The sequence below is a fragment of the Agelaius phoeniceus genome, chromosome 20 (genome assembly GCF_051311805.1).
Source record: "Agelaius phoeniceus isolate bAgePho1 chromosome 20, bAgePho1.hap1, whole genome shotgun sequence".
Classification (NCBI taxonomy): domain Eukaryota; kingdom Metazoa; phylum Chordata; class Aves; order Passeriformes; family Icteridae; genus Agelaius; species Agelaius phoeniceus.
The window spans coordinates 770,391-796,722 of NC_135284.1; the positions used below are offsets into that span (position 1 = coordinate 770,391).

The 26,332-nt window shown below is 48.8% G+C and overlaps 1 protein-coding gene across 3 annotated transcripts in view; it reads left to right on the forward strand.

Moving 5' to 3' along the window:
- Positions 1–8,052: 8,052 nt before the first annotated feature.
- The window catches only part of NF1 (neurofibromin 1), a 76,461-nt gene continuing 58,181 nt past the window's right edge, over positions 8,053–26,332 (forward strand). For 2 of the 3 annotated variants that reach the window (XM_054646737.2, XM_054646738.2), the window contains exons 1-12: positions 8,054–8,283; positions 14,544–14,687; positions 16,132–16,215; positions 18,720–18,910; positions 22,472–22,578; positions 22,839–22,906; positions 23,145–23,220; positions 23,734–23,891; positions 24,417–24,590; positions 24,761–24,883; positions 25,180–25,254; positions 25,594–25,725. In XM_054646737.2, coding sequence (XP_054502712.1) covers positions 8,224–8,283; positions 14,544–14,687; positions 16,132–16,215; positions 18,720–18,910; positions 22,472–22,578; positions 22,839–22,906; positions 23,145–23,220; positions 23,734–23,891; positions 24,417–24,590; positions 24,761–24,883; positions 25,180–25,254; positions 25,594–25,725 — 1,392 coding nt within the window. In that variant the 5' untranslated portion in view covers positions 8,054–8,223. Of the gene's footprint in view, positions 8,284–14,543; positions 14,688–16,131; positions 16,216–18,719; positions 18,911–22,471; positions 22,579–22,838; positions 22,907–23,144; positions 23,221–23,733; positions 23,892–24,416; positions 24,591–24,760; positions 24,884–25,179; positions 25,255–25,593; positions 25,726–26,332 lie in introns of all 3 variants that reach the window. The other variant, XM_077188759.1, reaches the window with a different exon arrangement.

A 26,332-nucleotide genomic window follows, 5' to 3' on the forward strand; every position in this document is an offset into this window, starting at 1 on the left:
CATAACAAGTCAGAAAAAGGGCTGTGTCCTGGCCAGCTCTGAGTGTACAGATCACAAGACAGCAGAGAATGTTCTGAATTGTTCCAAACCCAAATGCTTTTGTGTTAATATGAAATATTTACCTTTTTTAAAAATATCTGACCCAAGGCAGAACTCTACAGTGGTTGCTGCTAACCTGGGGTGCAAGCAGTAATAAACTGCTGAACATGTTCACAATGGAATGGAAAGAATATTTTTGGCTGTTGGTTTTTTTGGGGTTTTTTCAATGCTTTGGCATTGGACTATCAGGATTGCGCAAACAGAGGGAAAATCAATGGCATGGAGGGTGTAAATGTCAATAAATCATCTATAAATCCAATTTATAGAAAACCAAGCTGTGTTTAATAGGAAAAACAAATGGGATAGACTCCCTGCATTCTGTAGAGCAGCTCAATAAAACAACCAGGACAGAAGCAGTCAGCGTGTTGGGAATTGCAGGGCTGTGTGTGACAGCTTCTGCCTGGAAACAGCCGAGGCTGCATTCCTGCTGCGGGGAGTTGGGAAAGAGCAGGTTGCTCATAGATAAAGAGTGTTTGCTCACAGATCAAACAGCTCGAGATGGGCCTGAGCTGGTGTTGAACTGAGCTTGAAAAGATTTGGGTGGCTTGTGTCCAGCCCTGTTGCTACAGGGAACACATGCAGAGGGCTGCAGAGGAGGTGCAGAATCTGAGAGAAATGGACGTTCTTTGAAAGTGGAGGTTGGACAAGCAAATTTCTCCTGGTCCCCATTTGTGGGTTGTAAAAATGCTGTAAATAGGAGTAAGAGGAGAGAACACAGACCCTTCCCTTCTGTGGTACCCTGAGAAGGGTGGCTGTGCTTGCCCCGTGTGTGCAGTAAGGCTGGTGTCACCTTGGAGGGGACACCCCGTGCACAGACACACAGGAGGGGGCTGCCAGCAGAGCTGGCTGGGCTGTGCCTTTCAGTGGTGGCCTCTCCAGGTCTGGCTGAGCCCAGCTCTCTGTTCCTCACACTCCTGTGCAGTGCTGCTCTGCTCACAGCTTTCTGGGGCTGCAGAACACTCTGGGAACAGACACAGTTAAACTCCTACTGCAAAGGGAGCTGTGACCATGTGCGTGTGCCTTAAGGGAGCACACCCCATTCCACAGGGTAAAGGAATAAGCCACAGCACCACAGACCCCTCTGTCTGGCTGCCTCACACCACACCACAGGCTGTGTTTCTTTATGTCTGTTCCTGAACAGCCCTGGGTGCAGAGGCTGTGCCTGTTGTGTGATTCACCTCCTGCATCACCTTTCTCTGCACTGCTCCTCTGGCTCTGATCAGCCAGCCAGGGTCACTCCAGTGAGCCTGAGAGCTCTTAAGGGAAGGCCCTGCCCTCTGCATTAACGTAATTGCAGGTTATTTGTGAGATTCCTTCCATGGCTTACTTCCTGAAGGTCTGGCGCAGAAATCCGGTTTTGTAATTTGAGCTCTAACGAGTGGCTGGATGTAATTATGGGCTCCATTATCCCAGCAGCCTCTGTAGCATGGAAAGTAAAAGCTCAGTGTTGCCACTAGCGCTGAAAACGCAGCAGTTGGCAGCTAATAATTCCCTTGTGCAAGCAGTCTGTGGGCAGCGTGTACACAGGTAGGACCCAGGCTCTCTGGGTCTGTTTGTAAATGTTTCCCAAAAGAAGCTGATTTCTGGCTATACTCTCATTACAGCTCTCCTGAAAGCACAGATTGCACACAAAATGTGTAACAAGTAAGATTAATAGGTTCCCCATAAAGCAAAGCAGGATTTGGGGGAGCATAATGAACCTTTCTGCCAGGTGTCATAAATGGGGGATGAGCTGGACCTATGGACACAGGGATCAGCTGCAGAATGAGGAACTCACGGCTGGCTGAACACTGGGAATGCTTTGGGAATGCTCTGGTCACTGGGAAGAGGCTGCTGGGAACTAAAGACATGGATAGGGAGCACATTCCTGCCAGGCCTGACATGTAAGGCAATCTGCAGCCGTGCTCCCACATGGCTCAATCCAGGGGCCCTTTTTTGGGCTGCATTTGAAAGCTGTTCGGCCATGACTCTGTCAAAAAAATGGTGAAATTTTCTTTTTTTAATTTAAGATCCATATATGGAAGTAAAAGATGAATTGACCACTTGAATCCTGCCAGTCTAACAGAAGAAAATATTTAAAATGCAATTCCATTGCACGATTTAGCTGGAGGAAGCTCATGTGCTACCCAGGTGTAACCTTTTCCTTTCCTTTCCTTCCTTACTGAGCCTGGAAGCGTTGCCCTCTTGCCTCCTTTCTGTTGGAGCTGGCTTTTCCTGTCATACTGCATACTCTGAGGGAGCTTGGCATTTTTCCCTGCCCTCTGCAGCTCTGGAATGCTTTCTTGCTGTTTCTTAATGCCTGTTTTGACTGCAAGTAAGGCAGAGGTGGTGCCTTTGTTTCACTGCTGCTTTGAAGTCACATGCTGATATTTGGGGAATCCGTGGACCTGCAGCACTGCAAAATCACACCCACAATGCACAAGGAGTCCCAAAATGCAAAGCAGGTTAATGAGCCCTTACAGGGTCAGGGTCAGGGGCAAGGAGAGTTATTAAATGGCCAGCACTGTGAATCTTCAACATTGTCATTGCCCTTGTGGCCAGAGAATTAAAAAAATAAATACAAGGACTGGATCTGTGTGTGGATATCAGCTGAGAGCTCACCAGGACAGTGCAAATGTCACCATGGTGTTCACAAGAGCAGCATGGCCCTGGGGTAAGCTTTATCCCCAGTTTTCAGCTCCATTTGACAGCAGCTCAAAGACACCATGACCAAGGCCTCTGTGCTGCTCAGCATTATTTAGAGGCCCAGCAAAGCAGCACATGTTTTATCCAAAGGATATTGCCATGTACCATCCATCCAAACCTCTGGATATCTACTGCAAGCTTTTTTAAGGTTTTATTTTAGAAAAGCTTGTGTGGGCTTAAGCAGCAGTTGCAATTAAATAGGGCAGCATCAGCTAATGGCATGAGTCATGGGGAGGAAACTGAGCAGCATTTGGGGAAAACTCTTCAGTAACAAAGAGTCTTTATATTCATAAATTCATACAGGCTGACACAAGGCTTACACAGAGGTTGTTTAAGAAGCAGAAAATTCAATTCTGGTCTTGACATTTTCCCAATTCTTAAAGACTTACCTTTCCATCAGACAATTCCTTTTCCTCATCAGTCCCTCCCCTAAGCTGAGTACTTCAGAAGGCAGAGCAGGAGGAAAGGCCATGTCTGATGGCCAGGCTGCTCTGGTGGCTCTTCTGCCCAGTGTTTAAAGCACTGCAGCCGTGTTTAAAGTGAGTTAAAATAAAGTCCAGGTGTGCCATGTGTGAAGCTGCAGGTCTTTGCTGAGCACTGACTCCACCTGTGCCAGCAATTCCCATTTCTGCCCCAGCCCTCGGTCAGAGCTGAACTGGCAGGAGCAGTGCTGTGGTGCCTGCAAGGAAGGCCACGCCTGATGGATGTGCTGATGGTACTGAACCCCAATCCTGGCGCCCAGACTGTGTGATTGTGGTCTAAAATCAGCTGATCTGACTGAGAAATCATGCCACTGAACTGAATGGGACTTGCACAGGCTTTTACACAGTGCCAGGGGGAAAAGTGTCAGGCCCAGTCCCATATGGTGCAAACTGAGACTGGTTTTAATTCCGGGGGCCCCCAGGTGATGGGCATTCCCTGGGGCTCTTTGGGTGGGACTGCTCGGGTGTGAGCAGCCTTTGGGAGCTGATCAGCAGGCACTGGAAAGCTTTCTGGACACAAGTTTCATGTGATTTTAGGAGAATCCTGGGTTGCTTGCAGTGGGATCACTGTAGGATGCAGAGGAGACAGGCACTAAGAACAAGCTGAAAGCTCCTCTTGCTGGCCCTGTGGTGTGATAAACAAGAGAGGAAACAAAATGTCAGGCAGAGGAAGTGATAACCTCGAATTATCCTTTGGGGCAATGTTCTAATCTCGGCTGAACTGATTAGTCATCCAGGACAATTAAAATACTGCTTTACAATATTTAAGTAACTTAACCTCTGCAATGGCTGTCATATGTGGGGATGGCATTACTCACTAGGGAAGGGAAAAGTAGATACACAAAATGATCTCATTCTGCTGAAGTCTTTAGAACGTGAACACATACACTGGGAGCGATTGTGATCAAACAAACTTCAACTGGGACTCACAAAGAGCTTGTTTATAGCTCCCAGGCAAATGGGCAGACACTAACAGGGCTGTGTCCCTTTGCGTGCAGGCATCAGCCTCAATCTCAGAAAGTACCGTTCCATTAAGTGCAATTAGAATATCTGAGCTCAATAGACTGCTCCTTTTATCAGATCAAGTACCAGGGATTAAACTCCTGGTGTTTTGCATCCAAATGAGATGTCAACTGGAACAGAAATACTTGCTTTTAGAATTGGTTGTGTGAAACATCGTGCTACAATTTGAATGATGGACTGGACTTTCCGGGATAGAAGTTCCAATGTGGGTATTTTGTACAGAATCCCCAAATAGTCAGATCATTTGCTGGCTCTGCTCTTGTTTAACAGATCCTGTCGCGGTCAGGGAGGAACTGGGAAGCAGAGAACACAAAGGAAGATCCGTGGTTTGCTCTTAAGGAAAGGTTTGCAGCATGTCCATCCCCGCGTGCGGGGTGAGCCCGTGGCACTCAGGCAGAGCAGGAGCCCCAGCCCGGCGGCTCTCGCACGCAGCCCGGGCCGGGGCCGTTCCGCGGCCTCTAATGCCCTCTGATGGACGGACGGGTCACGGCTCCCTCCCTTACGCTCGGCCTTAAACCCGCGGGCTCCGGGGGCTTTGGAGCTAGGAAGGTTAAGTCACCTCTTACTAAACCTTGGCAGGTCCTTTCCTTCCTCCCTTCCTTCCTCCTTTGCTTAGGTTTGTTTGTTTGGCTTCTCTCAAGAACAGGAGAGAAATATTGTTGGATGGCAGATTTGGCACGGTTCCCCCCATGTGACCCATCAGGAATGGGATCAAACCTGTGCCTCACAGAGGAATGCCTCCAGAGTGGATGGGAGCTTCTGGACCAGAGCAGATAAATAGAAATTGAAAAGTATCACTCTGCATGTTTGAGCCACTGCTGGAGTGTTTGGAAAATGCTGGTGAAAATGAGAAACTGGGATGGGAGGAATGGAGAGAAAAAAATCAAAGGATGAAACAGCCTTCAGGAAGTCAGAAGGAAAAAATGTTAATAGAGAAATAATTTGAGTTGAAACACAAAATAGAGGAAAGCAGAAGATGTGAGAAAGGAAAAACAAATCCATATTCTCTGTCAAGAAGCCAAGTGTCACCTCCAAGAGCCAGTTCAGGTGTAATGCCAGAGAGGCCCAGATCTCCTGGGTACAGTGTGGGTGATGTTCAAGAAATTAACTGAATCTGAAAGGGTAAATGCACCAGAAAGAAAGGAAATGCTGCAGGGCTTCTGCCTTTGAAGGGGACTTTATTGGAGGTGGGGCTGTTAACTGATGGTGTGGACACAGGATCTGCACCTTCACTCCCCAGCAAGGACAGAGGGTGAGCTGAGAGCTCCCTGAGGTTTTCCTGCAGGCCTGGCCAGGTCATTTCCTATGCATGCCTCGACCTTCTCCTCTGCCTCCTCATCCTCTAGCTCAGGCAAAAAGCAGAAGTGCCAGAATACTTCCGAGTAAGTGATTCAAGGGGCGTTTTTGGCTGGATTGAAAACATCTGTGGCTGGAAATTTCACAAGGGGGACTCTTCCCATGTAGATAAATTTCCAACTCACACTTTAAGACTTGGCTGTTCAGGCTTTCAGGCTTTAAAACTCTGCTGAGAGGGAATGGAGACATGGCAGGGACTTCCCTGTGCCAAGAGACTCCTACCACTAGTGCCACTTTGACAGCCACAATGGGAGAGTTTTAGTGAGGAAAAGCCATTGGCATTCACAGCAAAACCTGACAACACTCTGTGGATGCCTTAGGCTGCATTCCTTATTTTAGTTCACATGGAAGCTTAAGGAAGTGCATAAAAAAGCTCTTGCTAAAGTGTCCTTAAAAATCCACAAGCAGGAGGTTGTCAAGAGCTGCTGAAGAAATGATGCCACCCCTCAGAGTGTCAGGGGAACTTGGAAAGGTTCATTCTCCAACAATTCCCAGCTGGCTGCTGCAGGCTGTCCTGCCTCTGCCTGGGAGGGCACAACCAGGGTGGCTCTGGCACAAAATTAATAATAGAGCTGTTGGGGGGCTTGGGGACAACAGAATGGGTCTCCAGTCTAAATACTGGATCGAATTTTTCATGGACTTTGGGGGAACACTATGAGAATTTCCAACATAGCCATTCAACCCCTGTGTCTAAAATATGGGAACACTACAGCAAATCTTTTTTGCTTTTAGATTTACTATGGGAAATGCACTGCCAGAAGCAGGAAGAAGCACTGTTTGTTTTGTTTGGTACGTTTTGAAGGGAAGAAATAGCCTGTCCTTTTCTACCTCAGTCAGGAGTTCCCAGGATGCTCCTCTCTTATCTAATCATATCATCCTGATTTCTTTCTGGCATTTTGGGACATGTTTTTCATAACCATATCAGTCAGCTGAAGCCCTTTCCTGCCCCTACACGAATTATTATTGTTTAGATTTTGGCAGAACGTAGAGATCCCTGTGAAGATTGTGGCTGGATTGCCTTCAGTGGAGATTATTCCTGCCTGGCTGCCGTGGGACCCTGAGGGGTCAAATCAGAAACAGCTGGAAAAGGAGCCGTGACCAGGAGGGCCCAGTGGAGACCTGGCTCTTGGGTTTAATGTGAATTAAGAAACCTTCTGGGGAAGGGCTCTGCTCCACTGAACCCTTGGGGCTTTTGTGTTCATCTCTGCACCTTTGCTGTTGGTGTTTTGTGTTCTCTGCCTTTGCACTACTCCCTGTGACAAAGCCTTATTCTTCAACCAATTAATTGGGGGTTTTCCCTTATATAAAATATTTGCAATTGATTTTTGTCTTTTTATAAAACATCTGCTCTTCAAAAATTTGCTGTCACCCAAATTCCTGGATTTGATTCTGGAATGCAATGGAACTGCTTGTCCTATAAATCTAAATTACAGGATTTTTATTGCTCGTTATTTACAGGTAAAGTTAACACAGGATAAATTTGATATTGCTGTTGCTGGTAATAATTCCTATGTGCTATGATAACAGCAAGAGTCTCTGAGTCACATCAAGGCCCTGACTGAGTGGGGGGACAGAAATTCCATTTGATTCTCCAGTTCTTCTGCCAATTTTAAATCCACTGTTCCAGAGCCCTCACCTCAAGCTGCATCTTTATTTATATCATCAGAATTTCAACGTGACTCTGGTATGAAAGAACATTATTTTGTGCTTCTGTCTACTCAGAAGGAAAACAAATTAACGTTCCCAAAAAGGAAAGTGGAAGTGGATGTTTATTTGTGTGCATCCTACTTTTCTGAGTCACCGGGTAGAGTTGGCTGGGGCTGGTGTGACCAGGCTGGGGACGGAGGTGCCACGCTCGGATCTGAAGTTACTGCCAGAGTGAAGACTCGGAATGTAACAGAATAAGTTAATTTATGGAAACACCCGGGTTTATGTTGGAAGGTAAGATACAGCTGTGCATCCCAGAGCCAGCAAACCTGCGGGCGATGCGTCACGCACAGCGCTTGGAGAGGGCCCCGCAGGGCGAACACGGCACCAGCCGAGGTGCGGTGGGCAGGGCACGGCCACGGGCCCGTCACGGGGGCGCACACGCGGAGCACCGCCGGGATGGCCACGCTGCGTCCCGGAGGTGTGTCCCGCTCCATTCCCGAGGGCGGTGTGTCCGTCCCGGAGGGCGGTGTGTGTCCGTTGTGCCCATCCCCAGGGCGATGTGCCCGTCCAAGCCCCCGAGCCCCCGCCATGGCTCTTCATGCCCCGCCCGGCCCCGCCCACAGCGGCCCCGCCCCGCCAGGCCCCGCCCACAGCGGCCCCGCCCTCGTCGGGCCCGCCCCGCTCCCGCCCAGCCCCTCCCTTGCGCAGGCGCTGCGCAGGCGCAGGAGCGCGCGGGCGCGGGCGGGGGCGGCGCGCAGGCGCAGTGCGGGGCTCGGTGTGCCCCTGGCGCGGCGGGCGCGGCGGCGGGGGCGGCGCGCGCTCCCGCTTCCGGTGAGGTGTCATGGCGGGCCCCGCGCGCTGAGGGCCCGCGCCACCGGCACCGCCCGCGCGCACCCGCCGCTCCCCGGGCGGGCGGCGGCGGCGGGACATGGCGGCGCACAAGCCCGTGGAGTGGGTGCAGGCCGTGGTGAACCGCTTCGACGAGCAGGTAGCGGGGGCGGCGGCGCGTCCCCCTCCCCGGGCCGCGGGGAGGGCCGGGGGCGCGCGGCGGGGGAGCGGCCCCGCTCCCCGGGATGGGGCGGCCGTGGCAGCGCCGCTCCTGCCGCCCCCCGCCCGTGCCGGGGCCGAGGCCCCGGGCCCCAGCGCCCTTTGTGCCGGGCGGGCCCGGGGCGGGGCCGTGCTGCCCTCGCAGCCCCTCGCAGCCCCTCACAGCCCCTCGCTCCCGCCGCACCGCGGTCCCGCCGCCGCCGGGCCGGCCGCTCCAGGTGCGGCGCATCCGTCCTTGTGCCGGCAGCGGCGGTGAGGAGGGGCCTGTGTCTCCTCGCCGCTGCTCCCCCGCCTCTCCCGGAGTGTCTGTGCTCTCCGTGGACAGTGCTGTGAAATTCACGTCCTTGCTTTGCATCATCTGCCTCTCCCGAAGGGAGAAGAGCCTCAGAGCGGGGTTAGGAGGGCTGGAAGCGCTGCGGCCGCCGTGCTGCCCGTGCCCCCGGTGCAGGGGGATGCCGGTGTGCAGCCCCAGCCCCTGAGGCGTCACGAGGGGGTTCCGGCCCCTGGTTTCCATTGCAGTGATGGGCATTTACATCTCCTTGCAAAAGTCAGCGCTAGTAGTTCGGAGAAGGATTTTCTGAATGGAAGGAAGAGGGATTTGTTGGCCTTAGACTTTATATTTCTCTGATCCAGCAGCAGGAACTGCTTACTGGGATTAGGTGGGTGACTCCCCGTGGGGCTAAGCTCGGAGCTTACGCTCCTTCCCTGCTCCCAAGGTGCTTTCCTGGCTGAGGGAGCTCTCGTGAGGCTCAGTGATCAGTTCCTGTGGTGTTTGTCTCATGTTGCCACACTGAGTGCAGCCCGTGTGTCACAGGAGGCCAGCTCTGTGAGACCCTGCTTAGTGTAAATCCATCAAAAATGTGGAGCTGCTCCTCCAGACTGAGCCTTGTTCTGTGCTGCATCTGTCCCTCAGTGCTGCTGGGCTTTAACACCCTGCAGAAAGATGTGGCCTGGTGCAAGAAAAACAAGCTGTTTCTTTTTACATTTATATGAAGTTTATTTGAAGAGGAAAATATCAAACTTTGTCTTTTGACATTATAATGAGGCAGATTTTTGCAATATATTATAGACACATTTGCATAGTTACCTTATTCTCCTCCTTGAGTCATAGATCATTTTTTCCATAAGCTTAGAAAACATAGGATTGATTATGCTCCCAATAATGCAAGAAAATATTTCTTGATGTCCTGGTGTTAAAAGGACCTGGGCTTTCTCCTCTTCTTTGTTGTGTATATTGTGGAATTGGGCTTGCCAGCATCTGGTAGGAGTTACAAACTTAGAACAGAATTATTTTTCTGTACTTTTTGTGGCATGGTTATGGATAGGTATAGGGGAGGAGTCCTCTCTGGGTAGGAAGAAAGCTGAGATGCTGAAATAGTGGAGTTACAGTGATAATATGCATCAAGTGCATCGTTGTCAGTCACAGTTGTGGTGTCCTACCAAAATATACTGAATGTATGCAGATTATTTCAGTGGTGTTCATGCAGCTGTGAGGGTTTGCATCCTGTGTGTGCCTGAATGCAGGACCTGTGGGTTCAGCACCAGAGCCAGCTTGGCATGTCACAGTGTTTGAGTGAGGAGGGTGACAAGGGCAGCTCGGGTCCGTTGTGTTTTGGTTTTTCTGCCCAGGAGAAGACAAACTTTTCCAGGGTTTCTTCCTTCCTTTGCAAAGAAGGAAAGTGTAACCATCTTTCCTCCCAATTTACAGATGTAGACAGGCTTTTCATTCATTTGCTGAGTGCTTGAATTCATTTTGGGAAAGATGAAGCAGCAAGCTGAGAGGATGCTAATTGGTATTGAAAACAAGGGAAATCAGGGCAAACCAGTCTTCTCTGGTCTGCTCTTGTTTATTGTTAAAAATGCTGCTTTAACCAAAATGTGCTTTTGTGTGTACAATTCTGTGGGCCTGCAGAGACTGGCAGGCAGAGTTTGTGAATTAACCAGTGCCTGGCTCAGGGAATAAATCCTGCAGCTCCTGCCAGTCCTGCCCCGTGCTCCAGTGAGCCCTCACCTGCTGCAGGGCTGGCCTGGGGCTGCCCCGGGCTGCAGCTGCTGCAGAGAAGCTCTTGCTGGGACCTGTGAGACCAGACCCCACTGACAGAGAGCATGGGGAGACCTCTCAGCAGAGCCTGCACTCAGTGCTGGTTACTGAACTTGGGGTGGACAGGATACAATTAGACTGCAGTAGCGCAGAGAGCCTGGAAATTCATGGAATTCCCTGTGATTTCAGACATAGTCAGAGCTTTGGAAAATAAACTTCTCTGGTTTTCCTGTGGAAATACTCACTTCCAGTTTTGTTTTGTGTTTTCATAGAGCTTTAAGTGTGTTGCAATGTGAAATCACAGGAAGGCTGGCGCTGCACTGGAGTAGTTGTGAACATAGCTGGAGGAGTCTGACTGCCCAAACCATTTATATCTAGATTGGTTTAAAACTGGCAGATATAATAAAAACTCTTAATCCTTTACAAACTTGTGGCCATGTAAGTGGCAGCTGTGGTGGAGTGCCCATCCCTGGAAGTGTTCAAGGAAGAACTGGATGTGGTACTCAGTGCTCTGTGCTGTGACAAGCTGGGGGTCAGTCACAGGTTGGACTCAGCCATCTCAGAGGTCTCTTCCACCATTATTGATCCTGTGGTTCTGTGATTCTGATATGCTTTAAAGGAAGAAGACTTCTGTTATGTGGGTTTTGGTTTAGGCTTCCCATTTGCAGTTCATGCGGTGTGATGGCTCTCAGTTAAGAAAGTGCATAAAAACTGGAAGTCAGTAGTCATGTTCCATTCTCCTTTAATTAAAAGGTATTAAATTAAAGCAAATATTCCCTCCTCCTGTTGATCTTTCTCTACAGTGTGTGAAATCTGTGCAGAATCAGAGACCTGCAAAAGCAGTGGTTGCAGTACCAGCTCTGTTTTTCCTCGTGGCTTGCTAGGACATCACTCACAGTAATGGGCTGTACTGTGAGGGGTTTGCTGTGCTGTGCTGGGAGGTGAGGCTGGGCTGGCAGGAGGGGCAGCTCCTGCCCCAGCTGCTGTGTGTGGGGCAGGATGCCCCAGGAGCTGGGGCTGAGCCAGGCTGGAGCCCTGCCCTGCAGCACAAGGGGTGCTGTTCCATCTTCCTCGGGCAGAACCTTCCCTGGCTCTGATGAGATGGCTCTGGGGGTGTGTGCAGGGGATTTGCACTGAGGTGCTGCTCTGCACAGCAGGGAAATGCCCAGTGCCACGGATGTGCCCTGGCTGCAGGGAGGAGCTGCTGGAAGTGTCCAGGTGAGCCAGGGCCCTTCCTCACCTGACACAGTGTTTGTGTTGGCAGAGGGGTAAACACAGCACTGCTCACAGCACCAACTTCCAGTTCACCTTCTGGCAATGCTTGATTTTCAGAGCATCCTATATAAAAACTTCTGAAAGTTGTGGAACTTGGGAAGGCTGATCTGTGAGGTTCTTTTCAGGCACGGTGCCTCTTTAGCAGGTGTGTGTTCATAGAGGGGAGGAAGGTGCCTGTTGATTTAGAGGGATTTGTGTCTGTTTCTGACAGTGCTGATGCTGAGGAGGGCTGGTGCTGTGGGGATTTTCTGTCACCAGTACGTGTGTGTCCTGTGTTCTGCTGAAAAGTTCCGAGAGATTGTTTGGAAGGATGAATTGAGGTGGATTTGGGTCTGTTAAGGATAGCAGTAAGGATTTTTTCCTAGATGTTGTGTGTTTCTCCAGACTATTAAGTACCAACTAAGTAGAGTTGATTTAACTTTGTGTTCATTAATTACAAGTGATAAAGCAAAATCCATGGCTCAGTGTAGCTTTTCTCAACAGCCTGAGTGCCCAACTTACAGACACTCAGGCCTGTCAGTGCTCACATAACAAAAGATTGGACCTTCTTGCGTCAGACTAGAGAATCAAAAGTCAATGAAAGTAAAATTTCAACTTTCCCCCACCCCAGTGTTTAGATTAATGGGTATTTGTAGAGAAGTAAAGTAGATTCTCTTTAGTCACTCAGCACTGTCACTGCATTCTGTGAGGGGAAATAAAATGTTCCAGTATGACAGAGTGCACAAAGAAAAGAGCTGAGAAATAAAAACCCCCAAAATAACAGTGCTAATATTTCCTTTTTGTATAGTTTCCTTTTTTAAATGATAGTATAAAAAGCAGTTTTACTTCTAGGTGACCTTGTTGTAGTGGCTGTTGTGGCAGGAAGCTCCAGAAGTGTGTAATGTGATGTTTCTCTGGCATGGGAGCACACAGAACTAGATCTATGACACAGTTTCTTTGAGAGGCTCTTCTCAAGTGTTTTAGCACTCAGTGGTATTGAGCTTTGCTGCTGCTGTCAGCACAGAGACTTGAAAATTCAGATAAAAAGTACTAGCAATAGTGAAATTTTAAATTAAATGTATCTATCATCCTCCAATGACTTCCAAAAATGTATTGTAGGAATAACATCTGACAGTGAAAACAAAGCTTGAGTCATCGATGCTGTTGATTCTGCTTTTGCAGGGGTGAGGCGAGCACCCTGGGGCGCCTGGTGCTGATGTGAAGCCCTGCAGCCCAAGCTGCCAGGGGGTCACAGATTCCAGTGGGGATGAGCTGGGCTGCCCATGGGCTGTGCTCTGGGTGTATTCACAGGCAGAGTCTCAGCCCTCACCCTGGAGGTGCTGCAGCTCCTGGAGCCCATCTGGGGCTGCTGCGCCTCAGGGACCTGGGGCTGCTGCTCCCGGCTCTTTGGTCTGATCTGGAGGGCCAGGAGCATCTTTTCCCTTCATTGACAGTCAGCCATTCTCTTAGGAAACACCCAGCCCGTGTCCATGGGGAGCCTAGTCCATGGTACCAAAGGAATTGAGCTTGAACCCTCAGCAAAGCTCAGCTTGTCCAGAGAGGGAGTCACCCGTGGCATCAGAGCAGGACAGGGTGTCAGTGCCCTTTCCCTGCCAGGGCCAGGCTGGGCCAGGCACACTGCATTGACACTGCTGGACAAAAGTGCTCCCAGCTGGGTTCCTCAGTGCCATTCATCTTGCACTTCCACTCTGGGCATTTGGGCTTTCCCCAGCAGAAGGTGCTGCCAGGGGGCAGTGGGGAGGGTGCCCTTCCAGAGCCCCCAGCCTGGGAGGTGCCTCCTGAGGCACTTTGCACTGTAAAGCTGATTGTAATTCCTTGGAATCCTTCTTCTACCCTCTCTTATTCTCTCTCTCTCTCTGATAATCTTTTCTAATGCACAAATATTACACCGTGGCATTTTCATTGAGCCGTTGCTGTCTTTCAGAATACACCTTTATTCACAATTCTGGTCAAAATAGGTTAAAACTTTTAGTAGCAATTCAAGTTCCTATGGCTAGGGAATTCCAAGGTCACACTTTCAAATACAAATGGCATGAATGTTCCTATATCAGTTTGCTTTTAGGAAACAGAAATCCTGATGAAAGGGGTTGTTTCTGCAGAGTGGCAGCCGGGAGCAGGCAGGGGAGTGGGTGTGTGCCTGGGAAGTGACTGGTTTGTGACCCCTGAAGAATTTGGGTGCAGAGGAAACAAAGTACCCAGTGTTCGTTCACACGGGGCAGGGCCATCTCAGCGGTGCAGTGCTCTGATCTCCTCTTTCTGGGCAAAGGGCATTTCAGGTCTCCTCTTTACCCCTGGCTCTTGGGCAGGGGACAGGTCAGGTGTGGCTCACAGGCACTCCAGGTGTGCTTGAGGCTGAGATTCAGCACTGGGGGTGTTGGGGGGACCCCAAAGGTACCACGGCCGTGGGGGCTCCTCCTTGGCCGGTGCTGCCCTGTGACAGAGCAGGGCACACACGTGGGACAGCTGCTGCCTTCCAGCTCACCTGCTCTGGGGCCTGCTGGGGTTTTCCTCCCCTCAGGTCCCAGGGTGCATTTTTTTCTTGGAAGGTTTTGGTCTTAAGCCCATTTTTAAAATAAAGAATCTTTTCTTATAATTCTGTCTTATATTTTTCTGCTCCTTTTGACTGCTTTGGCATCCAGGTTGTAGAAAATATATCACAAAATAGAGGTTTTGTTTCAGTTCAGAAAAAGGAACAGGTGAGCTTAAGCATTTTGTTTAATAGATAACGAATGGAAAGATGAATGTAGAGAAGATGAAATAATGTGTTCACTGTTGTCTCTTGTTGAATGTTTTTCAAGGTGGTTTCTGGTGTATCACAAGTTTTTAACCCTTCTTTAAAGGGTCAATTTCAGTGTGAAAAAGCTTATAACAGTTCTCTCTTGTAGCTTCCAATAAAGGCTTGCCAGCAGAATACCCACACCAAAGTCAGCACGGAGCACAACAAGGAATGTCTCATCAACATTTCCAAGTACAAGTTTTCCCTGGTCATCAGTGGTCTCACCAATATATTAAAAAATGTTAATAACATGGTAAGTTTTCTAATTTTGAATTGTTTGGTGATTTTTTTTTTCAAATAGTTGTTATTTATTTCTATTGTAAAATCTGCAGAGAATTACTTGAAATTTAGTCAGATTGTTGCTTGCCTTTTACACTTACTTATTTTCTGTTTTGAAGTTCACCAGCAGCATCCATCACAGCCACGTTCCACAGGAAGGTGTTGGGATTTTGGGGCAGGGAAGGGATTTAAAACTGGAGCTATTTGAATTTTCCAGGCTGCTTGGGTGTTTCACTGTGTGTCTGTGTATATGTAAGATAGATGTATTTTATAACAACCAGATGAGTCTCAGTCAGAACCTTTGCCATGAGAAAAGTTTAGTTCATTGAGTTTTGAATCCATGTGATTTGGGATCATTTGGAATCTCCCCAAACAGGTAACAGAACTGGCCAGCCTCTGGCAGTACTTTTTGGATGGTTTTAGAGACATTATTTGGAGTGAGCCCTTGGCTGTCAGTTGTACAGGGATGTGCATCTGCTGGACCTGCAGAGGACTGATAACATGAGAAAAGAGGTTGCCCTGCTGCTAGGGATTGTAGGCTGCTTAAAGCTACCTGTAATCCCTTTGGAGAGAGATTTTATTTTAATTAAACTCTACAGGCATGAGGGAACATGTTGATATGCAAGGTGATTGGCTGATAAATCAGAAAACTACGGTTTAAAGAAGTTTCTCTATGTGATACAGAGATTTTGAGAGGAAGGACCTAGCTGAAAGTGTCAGTTAAAAGGTTTGCCCTGAGGAGCAAGTGTGAATGCTCGTCATGTGTGATGGTGTGAGCTTCTGTGGGAATTGGGGAGGGCTTCTGGAGCTGGAACAGACCAGCCCAAGAGACACTCACTCATAACAGTCTTGGTTCAGAAAGAGTCTCAGCTGAAACCTGGGCTGAGGGTAGAGTCAGCTCTGGCTGGCTCTGACAGGTGCTCTGTCTGTGGTTTTGGCTGAGTCTTTCCTGCTTTATTTTGGGGTTTCCATGTTGCTGGAGGCAGTGCCTGTTCTTGGCACAGGACTGAGCACCCCAGGAATCCTGCCTGTGTCTGCACTGGGGCATCCTGCACAGAACTGCAAAAGGGTCAGCACTGATTGGTACCAAAATAGGTTCTGGAAGGTGGAACCAAGGTGGAACCCATATTTCTGAGCAGCCATGGCCTGAGGGAGGTGAGGGGCTGCAGGGCACCTCCACTCTTACTTTGCAGGGGCTCTTGGTTCCTTATTGCTTTTGGCATTGCAGACTGGATAAAGATAGTTCTTTAGTGATAAGGTTTTACTTCCTATTTTAATTTGACTTTTGCTGGCTTTATGTCTAAACTCCAACCTAGAGCAGTAATGGAGTCATAATTTACTGTGCCACTGTGCTGCTTCCCTTTCATTACATCACAAGTCAAAGATCTGTGTCTCAGATGAATCCATTCTACTTCTAGAGAATATTTGGAGAAACTGCTGAAAAGAATTTATATCTATCTCAGCTGATTATCTTGGATACACTGGAAAAATGTCTGGCAGGGGTGAGTAGGCTTGCTTAAGTAATTCTAACTTGGAATCCAATGGGTTGGAGAATACAAGTCAAATGCTTGTGTGTCTGTTGTTACTGGTACTAGAAACTCATCACATTTAGAGCAAAATAGGATTAATGCCATTTAAAAATACTAAAACTTCCTATAACTGCAAGTAGTTGATGTGATTGATGCATTGACAATTTGGAGGGTGCTTTACATTGCCTAAAAGTAATGGAGTTTTTTCCTGTTAAAAGTAGCAGAGGATTCAGTACAAGTTTTTCATTTTGTGCTACTTAGTTCTCTGCATACAGGGCTGAGTTTTTTTGAAATGTCTTAACTTTCATTTGTTGAAGTAATTTTCCATGTGCTTTTGTATAGAGCAGAAACTTTGCTGCCACAGCTCTGGAGATGATTTCTGCAGGTGTTTCCTAGATTACATTAGTTAAGCATGTCCAGATCTCCACTGGGAGTGCAGGCCTGGGCTTTCCAGTCAGAGCTGCTGCGAGGCAGTTTGCTGGTCCCTGTGGGAGCAGAGTGGTGCTGCTTGTACAGCTTACTGTGCTGGGCTGGAACTGCAAAGCCAAACTTCACTGAGAGCGAGATTTGCAGTGGTTTATTATTTTAACAAGAATGGAATTTTATTTTTAAGCTGTATTTGATTTCCAGCTTTTACAGCAGAGGAAAGCACCCCTTTTTGGCACTTTAGTCTTTGATGCATTGAGTCAAAAGAACAGTTTGAGTCAAAAACTCAGAATTTTAACTTCAGAATTTAGTTATTTTAAAATATTTTTACTATGCATAATGTTTGAAACAGTGGTTTTCAGGATAGATCATCATATTTAAATAGCCTAAAATTGTGCTGAATGTTTCTTGCTCTGTCACTTGAAATGAGAGCAGTTTGAGGCAGAATATGTTAAATCAGAGTGAGCCAAAGTTCTGTACAAAGCGTGTTGTGTTCTGTGGTATCTTCAGATGGATTTCTTGCTCAATGTTTCATCAAGTTCTCATGGCAACAGGACGCAGGTCAACTAAGTGGGAGTCTCTGAAACTTCCCAATTCCCTATGGAAAACTCGTTGGTAGAATTTTAGAAAGCTTTAGTACTGACCCTTCTGTTAAAACTTGCTCTTAGTAGAGCAAAGTTTCACTTTGAATTCTTCTGTAAATAGTTTCCTTATGTCTCACACTGTGCAAACTGGCAAAAATTAGATTTTTCTTTTGCAGGGAAATTAAGCCATTTTTGACTCGTATAGAGCAATTCCCAGCAAGAGCAGGGGAGAAGCACCTCTTTTTGGTTCATTTTTAATATAAAATACTCACTGTCAGAATATGGCCACCAAGCCCCTACCCAAGGGAAGTGAGGGTGGGCTTTGCCCTTTAGCCCTCACCAGAGGCTGAGGCAGGCAGTGCTGTTCTGATCCTCACACAGAGCAGCAGGGCTCGTTCATCAGGGCAAGGTGTGTGCTGCTTCAGAGCCTGCCTTGATGTTTGCCTGGTGCTCAGTGGGACCCATCAGCCCGGTGTGCTCAGCTCATTGGGATCCATCAGCTCAGTGGGATCCATCAGCCCAGTGTGCTCAGCTCAGTGGGATCCATCAGCCCGGTGTGCTCAGCTCAGTGGGATCCATCAGCCCGGTGTGCTCAGCTCAGTGGGATCCATCAGCCCGGTGTGCTCAGCTCAGTGGGATCCATCAGCTCAGTGGGATCCATCAGCCAGGTGTGCTCAGCTCATTGGGATCCATCAGCTCAGTGAGATCCATCAGCCCGGTGTGCTCAGCTCAGTGGGATCCATCAGCTCAGTGGGATCCATCAGCCCGGTGTGCTCAGCTCATTGGGATCCATCAGCCCAGTGTCCTCAGCTCATTGGGATCCATCAGCCCAGTGTGCTCAGCATGATGGGATCCATCAGCCCGGTGTGCTCAGCACAATGGGATCCATCAGCCCAGTGTCCTCAGCTCAGTGGGATCCATCAGCCTGGTGTCCTCAGCTCAGTGGGACCCATCAGCCCAGTGTCCTCAGTTCAGTGGGATCCATCAGCCCAGTGTGCTCAGCTCAGTGGGATCCATCAGCCCAGTGTCCTCAGCTCAGTGGGATCCATCAGCCCGGTGTGCTCAGCTCATTGAGATCCATCAGCCCGGTGTGCTCAGCTCGTTGGGATCCATCAGCCCGGTGTGCTCAGCACAATGGGATCCATCAGCCTGGTGTCCTCAGCTCAGTGGGATCCATCAGCCCGGTGTGCTCAGCACAATGGGACCCATCAGCCCCGTGTGCTCAGCTCAGTGGGATCCATCAGCCCGGTGTGCTCAGCTCATTGGGATCCATCAGCCCCGTGTGCTCAGCTCAGTGGGATCCATCAGCCCAGTGTGCTCAGCTCATTGGGATCCATCAGCCCGGTGTGCTCAGCTGCAGGCCTGGGGTGGTTTGGCTGTGCTGGGGCAGGAGCCTCTGTGCAGCTCGGGAGGGGGATCCAGGCTTTGCTTCCCGAGCAGCGTTCAGGGGATGCCGTCTGTCCACAGCAACCGAAGGACACCATGCGCCTGGACGAGACCATGCTGGTGAAGCAGCTGCTGCCCGAGATCTGCCACTTCATCCACACCTACCGCGAGGGCAACCAGCACGCGGCCGAGCTGCGCAGCTCCGCCTCGGGCGTGCTCTTCTCGCTCAGCTGCAACAACTTCAACGCCGTCTTCAGCCGCATCTCCACCAGGTACGGCCTGCAGGCAACGCCCTGGGCAGGGACAGCATCTGCACTGCTGTGTGTGCAGGCAACCCCCTGGGCAGGGACAGCATCTGCACTGCTGTGTGTGCAGGCAACCCCCTGGGCAGGGACAGCATCTGCACTGCTGTGTGTGCGGGCCTGGGCAGGGACAGCATCTGCACTGCTGTGTGTGCAGCCCTGGGCAGGGACAGCATCTGCACTGCTGTGTGTGCAGCCCTGGGCAGGGACAGCATCTGCACTGCTGTGTGTGCAGGCCTGGGCAGGGACAGCATCTGCACTGCTGTGTGTGCAGGATTGGGGAGGGACAGCATCTGCACTGCTGTGTGTGCAGGCAACCCCCTGGGCAGGGACAGCATCTGCACTGCTGTGTGTGCAGCCAGCCCTGTGGGGAGGGACAGCATCTGCACTGCTGTGTGTGCAGGCAACCCCCTGGGCAGGGACAGCATCTGCACTGCTGTGTGTGCGGGCCTGGGCAGGGACAGCATCTGCACTGCTGTGTGTGCAGCCCTGGGCAGGGACAGCATCTGCACTGCTGTGTGTGCAGCCCTGGGCAGGGACAGCATCTGCACTGCTGTGTGTGCAGGCCTGGGCAGGGACAGCATCTGCACTGCTGTGTGTGCAGGATTGGGGAGGGACAGCATCTGCACTGCTGTGTGTGCAGGCAACCCCCTGGGCAGGGACAGCATCTGCACTGCTGTGTGTGCGGGCCTGGGCAGGGACAGCATCTGCACTGCTGTGTGTGCAGCCCTGGGCAGGGACAGCATCTGCACTGCTGTGTGTGCAGCCCTGGGCAGGGACAGCATCTGCACTGCTGTGTGTGCAGGCCTGGGCAGGGACAGCATCTGCACTGCTGTGTGTGCAGGATTGGGGAGGGACAGCATCTGCACTGCTGTGTGTGCAGGCAACCCCCTGGGCAGGGACAGCATCTGCACTGCTGTGTGTGCAGCCAGCCCTGTGGGGAGGGACAGCATCTGCACTGCTGTGTGTGCAGGCAACCCCCTGGGCAGGGACAGCATCTGCACTGCTGTGTGTGCGGGCCTGGGCAGGGACAGCATCTGCACTGCTGTGTGTGCAGCCCTGGGCAGGGACAGCATCTGCACTGCTGTGTGTGCAGGATTGGGCAGGGACAGCATCTGCACTGCTGTGTGTGCAGGCCTGGGGAGGGACAGCATCTGCACTGCTGTGTGTGCAGGATTGGGGAGGGACAGCATCTGCACTGCTGTGTGTGCAGCCCTGTGGGGAGGGACAGCATCTGCACTGCTGTGTGTGCAGGCCTGGGGAGGGACAGCATCTGCACTGCTGTGTGTGCAGCCCTGTGGGCAGGGACAGCATCTGCACTGCTGTGTGTGCAGCCAGCCCTGGGCAGGGACAGCATCTGCACTGCTGTGTGTGCAGCCCTGGGCAGGGACAGCATCTGCAGCCTCTGTCTGCCACCAGCTGTTCAGAGGAGCCAATGTTTTAAATGCTCTTTATTGGGGTAGTTCTCAAGTGGAATGCCCTCAGCCTTTCACTGGGCAGAGTAAAAGGTTTACTTGGGTTTCAGGTTATGAAATGAACCCATTTCAACCCCATCCTGGGTTACTGCTGGCTGCATTTATTGCTTTTTTTAATCTGCTTTCAAAAGTACCACTGAAAATAGTGAGTGAAGATAATGCAGCAGAAGTTGAGTAAGTTATTGTGGGTGCAAGGTGTCTTGGAAAAAAAAGAATGCTGAAGCTAATGGTTGTATCCATTTACTTACAAATTTAGAATGAAAACTGGTGATTGTCCACAGCTCTGCTGGAACCCCATGGTTGTTTTCCTGCTAGGAAGCTTTTATGTTAAATCTGTCTTATGCCTGAAGGGGACAAACAACTGGGCTGTTTGTTAGTTGTTGGGAAAGACCCATTTGTCTTCTGATTTGAGTTTCACAGCACATCTACTGTAAAAATAACTGGATTTTCTGCTTTTCTAAGTAAGAAGGGAGACAGGCCCAAAATTTCCATCTATTGTCTCTTTTTGGTCTGTTCCAGATCCTTCTGATGCTTCAGCATTTGTCAGTCCACTAGAGTGGTGTGCTAAGCTTTTTATTTCTGAAATACTTTGATGTTTTTTGAAAGGTGCTTGAAGTGGCTTAGCTCTTGTCACACAGTGTTACAGTTAACATCATTCTTGATTTATTAGAAATAGAGCTTGGGCATCCTTACATGGTCACATAGCAATGAGTGAGCCAATTTAATTGAAACAAAGATTTATATTTTCCTCATATATTTATATATTTCTTTGGAAAATGTTTGTGTTTTAGAATTCAGTCTAAAATGATTGAGTAATTTGAAATTTAAAGTATTTTCTACGTTGTTACAGAACCTTTAATAACTTCTATTTCAAGAACATAGAGTTGGCAGCTAGCATGGGGGATGTGGTTTTACTCTATAGGTTGATAGTGTTTTGTTGCTTATGGAAATGGAAAGAATTTCTTTTGCTGGAAGCATTTTTTGGTTGAAATTTTTTGAGAATCTTTGAATCTGGTGGCTGGATCTGTGTGTATTTGTATTTGCCTGTAGCATGGATTGTTCCCCTGCTCCAAAGCCCCCCTCAGCATCCCTTGAGCTGGAGCAGGGTGCTTTTCCCCTAACCTGTTTCCCTTGCAGATGGCTTGTACAGCAAGAGTTAAATGTTTGACCAGTTGCTGCTGGTCTCCACAGGGGTCAGCCTGCTGCCAGTCAGCACTGCTGATCCCTGACCTGGGTTTCCTGTTTAGCCATATTTCTGGGCCTTGCACGGCAGCTGGGGGATTTTTGGCATGAAAAGCACAGCAGTGGGGACCTTCCCATTCCCAGCCAGGGCTGTTAAGTTTCCCTGGTGCTGAAGACATGAAGAACTGCTTTTGTGTCTAGTACTAGAAACCACATTCCATGTCTGAAACACATCTGTAGCCTTGGAAGGAGCCGTGGCAGTCCCCAGTTTGTGGAACAGATGCTGCAGTGATCAGTGGCTTGGTGCCTGGGAGATGCTGAGTAAATTCTCTGAGACAGCAGTGTAAAGATGCTGTTGTGTTTAAACTGGTGTGATTAAACTTCATCCTGTGTGCTCAGGCCAGAGAAATGTGGAGCAGGAATGGCTGTAGCTCACTGCAGTGGTGTCCAGTAGCAGCAGCAGTCCCTGGTGTGCTCTGGTCTTACCTGGGCAGGACCTGCTGGCAGCGAGCAGTAGCCTGAAGGTGTCAGGAGTCCAGGACCTCATGTTTAGTTGAGAGGGTGACAAGGTCACTGCCACAGGAGGGTGGATAACAGGAGCATTTAGGCAAATCTTGGGCACAGTCAATCCACAGAAGGTACTGGCATCTTGGAAGATCATCACTGGTTTTCTAGCTCCATTTTCAGTATGAGGATGGCACCAGACTGTAATATTAAGTCTTAATCATGCAAGATCTTTTATTTCTAGATCTGGAAATGTTCATCTGAGATGATGGAGCATTCTCCTGCTATTGAAATGTATAATCTCACAGGTGTGTTCATACCTGTCTGGCAGGATCTGATGGAAAAGTTTGTTTACTTTGTGTATTTTTAGATTGCAGGAACTGACTGTTTGTTCAGAAGATAATGCTGATGTTCATGATATTGAACTTTTACAGTACATCAGTGTGGATTGTTCAAAACTCAAGCGACTCTTGCAAGGTATGATCTGAGCCTGAGTGTTTTGAAATATTTCTATTTTAATCTGGTTAGTCAGAGATGACACAGTGGAATTGATATATCTGGGTTTATTGCTCTGTTTTACTCCAAGCAGTCATGTATTTACTGAAGTATTTAAGAGTAGTTAAGTACTATTAAAACATTGATTTGAAACTTGCTTTGTGCTTCAAATATCTTGTATAACCTGTGTTGTTTTTAGAACAAGTTTCTGTTCTAAATGCAGAAATGTTTTATCTTTACAGAGACTGTATTCAAGTTTAAAGCTCTAAAGAAAGTAGCTCAGTTAGCTGTTATCAACAGCCTTGAGAAGGTAAGTGTTCAGTACTTCTGTTTCATTGCTTATTTGTAGACTTTCTTCTAGTTTAGGAATAGTTGAAATTCAGTAATTTATTATAAAATAAAAATGGCTGCCTCCCTTTGATGCAAATATGTTTCGCAAGAAATTTTGAGTGATTAGAATTAAGAATAAAACCTCTCTTTGTTTAAATGTGTAATTCAGTAAAATTGTTGAAGCTCTGGATTGTGAAGGTGTTTCCCATTATCTGCAGGCATTTTGGAACTGGGTGGAAAACTATCCTGATGAATTCACCAAGCTGTACCAAACCCCCCAGACTGACATGGCTGGTAAGGAATAACACATGACAGTGTTCAAGGCTGGTTTCTCAGATATCACCAAATGCATTCACTTGCATTTTGTGCCCTCTTTGCTCCTTGTGCAGCCTGCAAATAAACAAATTTCTGTCAGCCTTTGTCAGGGCAGGCAAGAGTATGTTCCTGTCTGTTTTCTTTCCTGACTCCCCTCTTAAAAGAGATTCATTTTGTGCTTCACAACACAAAGAAATAAACCCCAAAAGATGGAGACTCTTTAAATTTATATTTTTCATCTTGATACAGGGTAAAACTTAGAGAACATCACCTTTACTTGTCTCTAGTGAAAAAGAGAGGAGAATTTATATTTTCAGGTAAACTATGTCTTTAACTGGGTTGAGACCATTTGATCCCCAGTAGCATGTCAGTATTGTGCAGACCAGAACTTTCCTTCTGTGTAGGTGGAACTATCCCTCTGCTCTTTTATACCTGTTCTTTACCTCTTCATAGTTAAAACTGGTGTTGGACTTGGGCTTATGTTTTATGCAGATTGTGCTGAGAAGTTGTTTGATTTAGTGGATGGCTTTGCTGAAAGCACGAAACGTAAAGCAGCGGTGTGGCCACTGCAGATCATCCTCCTGGTCCTGTGTCCAGAGATAATCCAAGATATAGCAAAGGATGTGGTAGAGGAAACTAAAATGAACAAGGTAAGAGAATGAATTCTGGCTTTGGTTTTAAAGTTGGCTTGATTTTGCTGATTCTGTATTTCAGGGATGTTTAATTTTGTCTTTCCTCCTTCAAGAGCACATTGCAATTCCATATGTAAATTTATGCACACTTTTTAAGTTCTCACCTTACATACGTTCTTTTACTGTCAGTAATTCATACAGATAGTATGTCCCAAACAACGTTATTTCAGACCTTTCCACTTCCTTGGAGATGTGAATCTCTGTGCTGTGATTTCCTCTGCCTTCACCTGCAGCAAATGGCTGTGCTGAGGTTCTGGGGTCTGCAGGGGCTGTGAGCCCCACAGGTTCAGCACCTGCTGGGTTTGATGTGGCTGCAGCATGAGGGCTGAGAGTGCACAACCACTTCTTGTGCCATTCTGATTGCCCCAGCTCTGTCAAAGGGAATGTCTTTAATAATGACAGGATTTCTCCAGGCTGCTGCATCCAGTGGGTTTTTGCCATCACAGTGTCTGGTTGTAACTATCCCTGCTCTGAATTCTGCAGAAGCTGTTCCTGGACAATCTCAGGAAGGCCCTGGCAGGACACAGTGGGAGCAGGCAGCTGACTGAAAGTGCTGCTATTGCTTGTGTTAAACTGTGCAAAGCATCTACGTACATCAACTGGGAAGATAATTCTGTCATTTTCCTGCTAGTGCAGTCCATGGTAGTAGATCTTAAGGTAAGAATGTCTATTTCCTATTTGCGGTGAAGAAATTTGAAATAATGAAGTTAATTTTGAATTTCTTAATTTGAATACCAGTGGTTTTCAATGGAAAGTTTTGTATTAAAAGTAGCCAAGAATAATAATGGTATCTGATTTATATATTTATATTTTTCTGAATTATATAGAATTTGCTGTTTAACCCAAGCAAACCTTTTTCAAGAGGCAATCAGAATGCAGATGTAGACCTGATGATTGACTGCTTGGTTTCCTGCTTCCGCATAAATCCTCACAATAACCAACACTTCAAGGTAAGAACACTGCTTATGGTAAGTCATTCTCTACATACTATTGACAATCTGTCAGTTATAAAAGCTGTGCTAACAGCAGCTTGAAGCTCATAAATGAGTTCAACTGTATAAATATCCCTTAGTAATAAATCCCTGCATGTTTTGATAAATCTTTTCACAGCTGATTAGGCTTCTCTTGTTCAGATTTGACAGCTTTGTCAATTTAATAAAAAGGCTCCAGAATGTTTTTCAGGATGATAAGAAAGATGGCAAAGACAAAGATATTCCTAAGTGGCTTTTATGTATTTTTATTGTAGATCTGCTTGGCACAGAATTCCCCATCAACATTTCATTATGTGCTGGTAAATTCACTCCACCGAATCATCACAAACGTAAGTTCTGGCAGTATTTCATCAGCCCAGTGTCTGGGGCTTCTGTTCAGATCAATATCTGCTTAGTAAATACCATGTGGATAGCAAGCTAGATCTTGTGAGTGCAGAACATCTTGGGGTTGGTGCCTGTTGAGGAGGCAGACTGTTGTAGTGAGCAGCTGGGTTGGAATCGTTGCTTCAGTTGCAGCCTGTTTGAAGGTTACAGGTTTGATAATGGGCATGCAGGGTGACTGGGCATACTGGTACAGCGTACAGAGAATGTGGGGTGAGGGTTGGGCACGCTTGGCCTCGGTGGCCCCAGAGCTGTGGCTCGGGGTCAGTGCTGCCCTTGCCTTGCAGTCGGCACTGGACTGGTGGCCGCGGATCGACGCCGTGTACTGCCACGCCGTGGAGCTGCGCAGCATGTTCAGCGACACGCTGCACCGCGCCATGCAGGGCTGCGGGGCACACCCTGCCATCCGCATGACCCCGGTAAGCCTGGGCACCTGGCCCTGCCTGGGGCAGCCAGACCTAGGGCAGCCGGCCCTGCCTGGGGCAGCCGGCCCTGCCTGGGGCAGCCGGCCCTGCCTGGGGCACCCGGCCCTGCCTGGGCACCCGGCCCTGCCTGGGCACTCGGCCCTGCCTGGGGCACTCGGCCCTGCCTGGGGCACCCGGCCCTGCCTGGGGCAGCCAGCCCTGCCTGGGGCACCCAGGACACCCGGCCCTGCCTGGGGCACCCAGGACACCCGGCCCTGCCTGGGGCACCCAGGACACCCGGCCCTGCCTGGGGCACCCAGGACACCCGGCCCTGCCTGGGGCATCCGGCCCTGCCCTCCTCTTCAGCGCCTTGCACTGGACACCAGAGAGGGGAAGAACAGAGCAGCAGGGTGCCACACGTGCTCTGTAGCCCTGCAGTGTTGGGGGATTGGCTGTTCCTAGTTCAATGTCTCTCGGTTTTCCTGGTGCTTTTAAACTGGCTACCTACAAGTATTTGTCCTCTAGCTGTCCTCTGTGGCTAACTGTCCATTTTAAGCTTTCTGGCTCTGTGAATAGCCAGCTAACATGTCCATCCTTGCTTAATGTGAAAAACCAAAGCATT